Here is a 7692-nt window from a genome sequence, read left to right as displayed (position 1 = left end):
AGCGGTGGTGGTGTTCTATGCTTGCATGGTGTTTTAATGAAATTACTTCTCCTTAACTTTTTTATAACGAGATGTGGGGTTCTTCGCCACATCTCTATTATCTGATTTAGTTATGCCAAAAAAGAAAATCAAAGTTTGTGCGGTTCTAAGGGGCTTTTCAGACACGCACGGAATGTGGGAGAATAAATTTGAAGTTTACGGGAGGTGGGGTGTTCTAAGGATGAGACACTGTACTCCTAGCATTCAAAATGCGTTCTCTCTTTTTTTTTTTTAATAGATTCAAAATGCAATCCCTAAGTCTACTGATAATGGCAAGCCAAAGGAGAAAACTCAACTGCATATTGTCTGTAAGTTTTCTGTCGTCCATCTTGTTCTTGTACATACTCTTTTTGTGTTTCTGTCGTGTCGATTGCTATGCTAGAGATACTTTGAAGCATGGCGAGCGGATTACTGACGATGGAGGAGGAACAACCCTTGTCTCCAGTGGAAGAAGGTTTAAATTGGGATTCTTCAAGGCAACGGGAAGCGCAAGCCCCAAAAGGTATGTCGGGATATGGTATAACGAATGGGATCAACAAACAGTTGTATGGGTTGCCAACAGAGACAACCCAGTAACTGACCGTTCCACTGGAGTTTCTTTTGGAATTGCAGAAGATGGCAACCTTAAGATTTGGGATACTACCGGAAACGATTATTGGAGTACAAAATGTGTTGAGAATTCTTCGTCTACAAATCATACTGTGAAGCTCATGGATTCTGGAAACCTTGTCTTAAGGGATGAACAGTTGGCGAAGAGTCTTTGGGAGAGCTTCCAAAATCCAACTGATACATTTCTTCCAGGTATGAAGATGGATGAACACCTCACGTTGATTTCATGGACAGGTGATGGTGACCCGGGAAAAGGGAATTTCACGTTTAAGCAAGATCTAGGAGGAAAGGGCCACTACGTTATCTCAAAAAAGCCGTTGGATTATTGGAGAAGTTGGATGTCAGGCAACTTCTTGACCTCAGATGAAATGCCCTATGACTACTTGTTGTCAAATTTCAGCAATACCAAGTGCCCACTTTTGCCAAATTCCCCAAAACAACCTCGGCTGGATAATTACGAAAGGATGAATTATACGAATGATAGTTACGCAAGGTTAGTGATGAATTATACGGGGGAATTACAGTATCTGAAGTGGGATGTGGACGAGAGAAATTGGTCTTTGATATGGAGAAAGCCGGAAGACCAATGTGGCGTTTACCATGCTTGTGGGGAATTCGGCATCTGCAATATTAACAATAGGTTGATCTGCAAATGTTTGCCTGGGTTCCAGCCTGCTAACCCCAAGAATTGGGATTCTGGAGATTTTTTAGACGGGTGCAGGAGAAACTCGACATCATCTGACAACAGCGACATGTTCTTGAACTTAAAGATGATGAAAGTGGGCAAGCCAGACTCTGATTTCCCCGAAATAAATGAAACAGAATGCAGAAAGCAGTGCCTTGCCGTGAGCTTGTGCCAGGCTTATTCATATGAGGTAGCTCAAAACAGCACGAAACGAACTACTGGGATCGACAACTGCAGAATTTGGACTTCGGAACTAAGTAATCTCCAAGAGGAGTACACAAACCGTGCTTGTAACCTCTCTGTCCGCGTGCCAAAATCTATTATAGGTACTCCTTTTACACCTTCGAATATGCTGGGATTAATTGCATCCACACATTCTGTTGGAGATAAAGTCGTTATCGAGTTTTTATCAATAGTATATTAATATACATAGTTAAACATTATTTTAGCTAACCCAAAAGTATAAGCTAATGAGCTATGGTCCACTTAATTATATTAACTAATATTTTTATTTGTACTTTTTCAATGAGACTCAAATCTCAAGTGCACCATAACAGATACTGATATGACTAATTTAGTAAAGGTATATAAGCTCATCTTTTAGTGTTTAATTGCTACTCCAAATTTTATACCTTTTGCAGAATCAACAGTTAGGAATTGTGAGCCTTGTGGCTCAAACTTGATCCCCTATCCACTAAGCACTAGAATAAATTGCGGTGACCCCATCTACTTTAGTTTCTACTGCAACACCTCCTCGGGCCAGGTTAGCTTCAAGGCACCCAATGGCACCTATCGAGTCACCAAAATCGATCCAAGTGCACAGACATTTGTCATCCAAGTCAAATATGCAGGATATGATATAAATTCAAGAGGAACTCAACTGCTCAATGTGTCATTGCCGTTCAAGAGGAATTATAGCTCTGAAGTTAAAGATGAAATAGAGATTAGTTGGGACACCCCGCAGCAGCCAAGCTGTAATTCTTCCAGAGATTGCAAGGATTGGCCAAATTCAAATTGCAATATAGCAAAAGATGGAAAGAATAGGTGTGTTTGCAAGCAAGACTTCTTCTGGGATGTCTCAAATTTAAATTGTACTACTAAAGGTAAGGATGCTAGTCATATATATTTATCAAGATATAATCTGGCTAATTAAGATTTCTTTGTTATTGAAAAGTTTTCATTTACTTTATGTATAATCCACCTCTAATTTTACGTAGAAATTAGGTGTTTATTTCCTAGAATTTTCAAAGTCATCTTTTTAGCAATATCATGATCATGACCTTGACCAAAAAATTGTTATTATAATTGCAAAAATAATTCTGTACAATTTGTCAATTAAATTTGATTTATTATCATTTTAATATAGTGATTGGAGCTTATTCAATTTTACTAATATAATGGGTGTCCTATCTCTTTCTTGTAGAAGGTAATACTCCCCAGTCGTCTAAAAAGCCTTCAAAAAGAAAGAAGCGGTTGCTTCTATGTGAAATGGTACCTTTGATTATAAGCGTGTTTGCTCTCACATGTTCCATTACTTTTGTATATGTATGGAGAAGAAAGAAGGCCAAGGAAGAAGGTATAGGCCTCGCTTTTCATAATGCATACTGTGCAGCGTCCATCATTTGAGGTTTTGCCCCTTTGAATGAAAATAAAATTATTTATCCTTTCATATATGATTGTCTTCTTAACACAGAAAGTAGAAAAAGTAGCAGAAGAAATCGAGTATTACGTGCATTAGACACTGAAAAACATGTCAAAGACTTGATGGACTCGGGTGAGTTCAGAGAAGAGGATGAGAATGGCATAGATGTACCATTTTTTGATTTGGAATGCATTCTAGCTGCTACAGATAACTTCTCAGATGCAAAGAAGCTTGGAAAGGGGGGCTATGGGTCTGTTCACAAGGTGATTTTAACAGCATTAATTTCCATTTAATCTTCATGTAAACTAGTTTTTGGTTAGTGGTAATATTGTGAGTATGGTGACTTTGATCCCAGGCCACATTTCCAGGAGGTCAAGAGATTGCTGTAAAGAGGCTCTCAAGTGTCTCAAGGCAAGGCTTACAAGAATTTAAAAACGAGGTGGTGTTGATTGCAAAACTTCAACACAGGAATCTTGTTAGGCTTCGAGGATATTGCATAAATGGAGATGAAAAGATTTTACTCTACGAGTACATGCCAAACAAAAGCTTAGACTCATTTATATTTGGTTGGTTTCTAAACCAAATTCCTAATATATTGCACTGCTTGATAAATTTATCTTGTTTGAGTAAAAGCTGATTCATTACTATTGCTATAATTGTTCTCTTGAATGGCAAATGGATACTTTGCAAGATCAAAAGCTAAGCATGTCTTTGGACTGGGAGATGCGCTTCAAAATCATTTTGGGAATTGCTCGTGGGCTTGTTTATCTTCATCATGACTCCAGACTGAGGATCATTCATAGAGATTTGAAAACTAGTAACATTCTTCTAGATAACGATATGAACCCCAAAATATCTGATTTTGGATTGGCAAAGATGGTTGAAGGTAAACAAACTGGGGCAAACACAACTAGAGTAGTTGGAACTCAGTAAGTTTGCGTTAGACTATAGACAAGTTTCAATTCCCCAACTTTGTTTACACAAAATATATGAGTGCTATATCTCTTTACTAATGAAATATATATGTTGGTAAGCAGTGGCTATATATCTCCGGAGTACGCACAACATGGAATTTTTTCAATCAAATCCGATGTTTTTAGCTTTGGTGTAGTTCTACTTGAGATTATAAGTGGAAAAAAGAATACAGGATTTTATGAGTCAGAACTTGCCCCAAGCCTTTTAGGTTATGTAAGTTTGTTTAATTTTCTGTTGTCATTAATATCTTTTATCATTTTATACTCCCATAAAAATTGTGATTTTAAAATTGTCTCAGGCATGGAGATTGTGGGTAGAAAACAAGGTGTTGGATTTAATGGACCATACTCTACGTGAAGTTTGCAATGCAGACCAGTTCGTGAAGTGCGTAAATATTGGACTTTTATGCGTACAAAATGACGCAAATGACCGCCCTACCATGTTAAATGTTGTTGCAATGCTTGATAGTGAAGTTGGAACAATTTCAACTCCAAAACGGCCAGCTTTTGTTCCTGGGACCGACCATTCCTACGCAGCTAATTCTATTACACTGGAAACAAATATAGAATTAACTATTAGTCTCGAAGGAAGATGATTGATAATGCATGGTACAAATGCAAGATCTTGCCAGCTGTCCTTTACTACATTTGCAAAGGTTTTAGTGGACAAAATATTGGTTTCCATATAAAAGAAGGTTGTATTAGTTCTTCATCTAAATGAAACTTTTCTCCCAATACCCATTCCTTTAATTGAAACCTATTTATGGTAACTGTATTTGGTAATGATTGTAATTTCTTTTGCTATTGTGTATTAGTCATTGTAAAGTAACACATACTTCCAATAACTACTTTGGTCACTCTTCTTTTTCGAGTTCAAGTTTGCATATAATCTCTACTAATTCAAGTGTAATAATTTTTTTTTTTCTTTTTCCTTCTTTTTGCTTTTTCTGGCCGAGGGTTTGAGCAGTGTTATTTACAAGCAAGAATTAAGTTAGGTAAAGTTGAGCCGGAGTTGGCTGCCTAGTTTTTGACTAAATCAAGTTCCTCAATCCTCAATGAGATCCTAAAGCCTAAATTTACTCTTCCACCGTCTATTATTCCAATGTAATATTATAATGCCAATCAATAGTCGTTGCTTGTTTGATTCCTTTCGCTTGAGTCTCATGTTTAGTTAGCAAGACTTGGGCAAGATTGTAACTTTGTTAGATGTAGATCGTAGCTGTACGGAAGATGGAGGCCAGAAAGTAAATATATCACCTCTGTACAGAATTTAACTTTGTAAGTTCTTTCAAAATAAAGACCTATAACCCTTAAAGAATCTCAAGATATCAATTGTAAGTTCTTGTTGGCTTAATTCGGTAAGCAAAATGGTGACCAAAAGTGCCAAGATTCATCATCCATTCAATTACCGTTCGAATGAGAAGAAGTGCCGTTCGGATGCTCGAAGAATTCTATTTTTCTCGAGAGCCTCGTCTGCAATCTCGTTTGCAATCCCATCCGGACGAGCTCGATAAATAGGAATTCCCGAGAGCCTCGTCTGCAGTCTCGTCTGCACCCCGTCCGGACGAGTTCGATAAACAAGAATTCCCGAGAGCCTCGTCTGTAGTCTCGTCTGAATCCTGTCCGGACGACTTTTACTAAAAAGGTCATATCTTGAGTTTCAAGCCTCTGATTGGAGTAATCTTTGCGGCGTTGGAAAGCTAACTCAAGGATCTACAAAGTTATGTTTCACAAGGTTTAGCTAATTCCAATGTTTACTGGGTCAAAACGGGCGATAAAGAGAAGACTACGAAGCTGGGCGGAATGGCTCGTGTGCAATCTCGTCCGGACGAGATTGCAGACGGCCATGGGTTAAAAACACTTTCTGGCTGTGTTTTGTTGTCCCGTCCGGACGGCACATGTTCCCGTCCGGACGCCGCGTACCTGTAACAGTTTTAAATGAATATAAACTCTTTACTAGGTCTAGGGATGATGGGGCTATTATAAATACACCTCTATAGAAAGAGAGAGGTACGAATTTCTGCATCTAGAATTCGCTTTTGTGTGCTAAGAGGGTAGAGTCTGTTCTCTCTCTTAGAGTGATCGTTTGTGTTTACTTGTTGATTGTTGATGCGAAGTCAACCGGAGTTCCGGTGAAGGGAGATCACGTAGAAGGATTGTGCCAGCTGTCTCTGGAAAGGGCTACTGCGGTAGAAGGCAAGTGGGTCGCTTGTCTTATACAAGATCGTGTCAATTGCAAAGGTTTTGTAAGTGTGAACGTCTTGTAATCCTTTATTCTTTTACTGAGTTAGTTGATTTCCTGGGTTTGGCTGCCCCGGAGAGGTTTTACAATTAGAGAGTTCTCTAATTGGTTTCCTCTTCGTAACCAAAATATCTGTGTTGTTTATTGTTTATTGTTTCATATATTTTTGGTTGTTTATTAATTGTTAGGTCAGATCTTTTTCCGCATAAATTGTGTGAAACACCTATACATTCAAAATAGGTGTCGTTTGGAGTCGTAATATTAGGTTTTTTCATCAATGATACTAAGTTAAAACATCTTTTGTCCCCAAAATTTATGTTTATAAGAATAAGTAAATTTAATTACTTAATTATTACTTTATCAGAAAGTACAAAACAATGTTTGAGCCATAAATGATTAAAGTCTGCGTACCCTAGGTGAAATGGAATACGGCAGCTGATCGAATAGCAACTCCATGTTCATGTGCAAGAATGCGTGGACCCAGGTTCCATTTGGCAAGAGCCATTCATTATATATATATATATATATATATATATATATATATATAACTCCTAACATTCTTACTTTTAAATCACAGTAATTACTTTTTACTACTATCCAAATAAAAAAATTAGTACAATAGAAATTTTTTACTTTTTCATACCAAACACTATTACCTTTTTTTCTTTTTTTTTTTTCACATAAATGAATAAAAAAACAAAAAGAACATGTGATATTCGGCTCTGATGCTTTTTTTTTTTTTTTTTTTTTCTTTCACATAAATTCATTTATGTGAAAAAAAAGGGTATTTTTTATAAGTAGTACTAGCATCACATGTTCATATATAATTGGCGGTACGGGGAGGGGAGGGTGTGAAACCAGTGAAGACAAAGGAAATGCATCTTTTCCCACTCGGAAACCCTACATTATGACTCTGAGGCAACAGGAAGTTGTTAAAACATTTGAATAATCACTCAGCATTCCTGGCAGCTCCCCTAAAGCTGCTTCCCTTCCCTACAAATAACATTTTAATATTATAGAAAACTATAAAAAAAAAAAAAAGAAGCTATTGTAAAATATATTTAAATACGAAAGCAAAAATAGTTTGATTTCCTAAACTTATAAATACTAACGAAAAAGCTGCTATGAATGCGTACACCACAAAAATTGCTTTCAACTCAATCTTTCCCTACTACCAACGTTTCTCTTTCTCCGTCTCTGTGATGTTAGAAACGTACACTACACTAGCCCAGCTGGACCCCTCGCCGCAGCTCCTCCAAGGAGTACCGTCCCTGAACCGCTTCTTCTGCATGTAGATGCCACCAGAGGCGGGACCCACCTCTCGAGTGCTTGGACCTTGACGGTTCGGTGAGTGAAAGATGATTTTTGGTTTGATTCGGTGGTTTCTGTTTGGTTCCCTTGAAAATTGAAAAATAAAATTAGATAATAAAAAAATGTGGGCGTTCGGAAGATTAGGAAGGCTGGGAATTGGACTTTGAGGAAGTCATATATTGAAGGTGTT

The 7692-nt window shown here is 37.6% G+C and overlaps 1 protein-coding gene across 1 annotated transcript; it reads left to right on the top strand.

Moving 5' to 3' along the window:
• Positions 1 to 266: 266 nt before the first annotated feature.
• Positions 267 to 4732, top strand: LOC132183203 (G-type lectin S-receptor-like serine/threonine-protein kinase At4g03230). Its single transcript, XM_059596605.2, has 8 exons — positions 267 to 1659; positions 1975 to 2436; positions 2757 to 2909; positions 3027 to 3238; positions 3331 to 3541; positions 3667 to 3904; positions 4013 to 4163; positions 4249 to 4732. Exons 1-8 carry the CDS (start codon positions 285 to 287, stop codon positions 4543 to 4545), a joined length of 3099 nt encoding a protein of 1032 aa, XP_059452588.2. The 5' UTR covers positions 267 to 284; the 3' UTR covers positions 4546 to 4732.
• Positions 4733 to 7692: the final 2960 nt, after the last annotated feature.

This window comes from Corylus avellana, chromosome 5, assembly GCF_965113065.1.
Source record: "Corylus avellana chromosome 5, dhCorAvel1.hap1.2, whole genome shotgun sequence".
Taxonomy (NCBI): Eukaryota; Viridiplantae; Streptophyta; class Magnoliopsida; order Fagales; family Betulaceae; genus Corylus; species Corylus avellana.
This window is presented reverse-complemented; position numbering and strand designations above follow the sequence as displayed.

Excerpts from the sequence above, each read along its gene's own strand:
- LOC132183203 (XM_059596605.2), top strand. The coding sequence starts at position 285 with ATGCAATCCCTAAGTCTACTGATAATGGCAAGCCAAAGGAGAAAACTC. Across the intron at positions 2,437-2,756 it reads TTTAAATTGTACTACTAAAG|AAGGTAATACTCCCCAGTCG; the intron begins GTAAGGATGCTA and ends TCTTTCTTGTAG. Across the intron at positions 3,239-3,330 it reads GCTATGGGTCTGTTCACAAG|GCCACATTTCCAGGAGGTCA; the intron begins GTGATTTTAACA and ends CTTTGATCCCAG.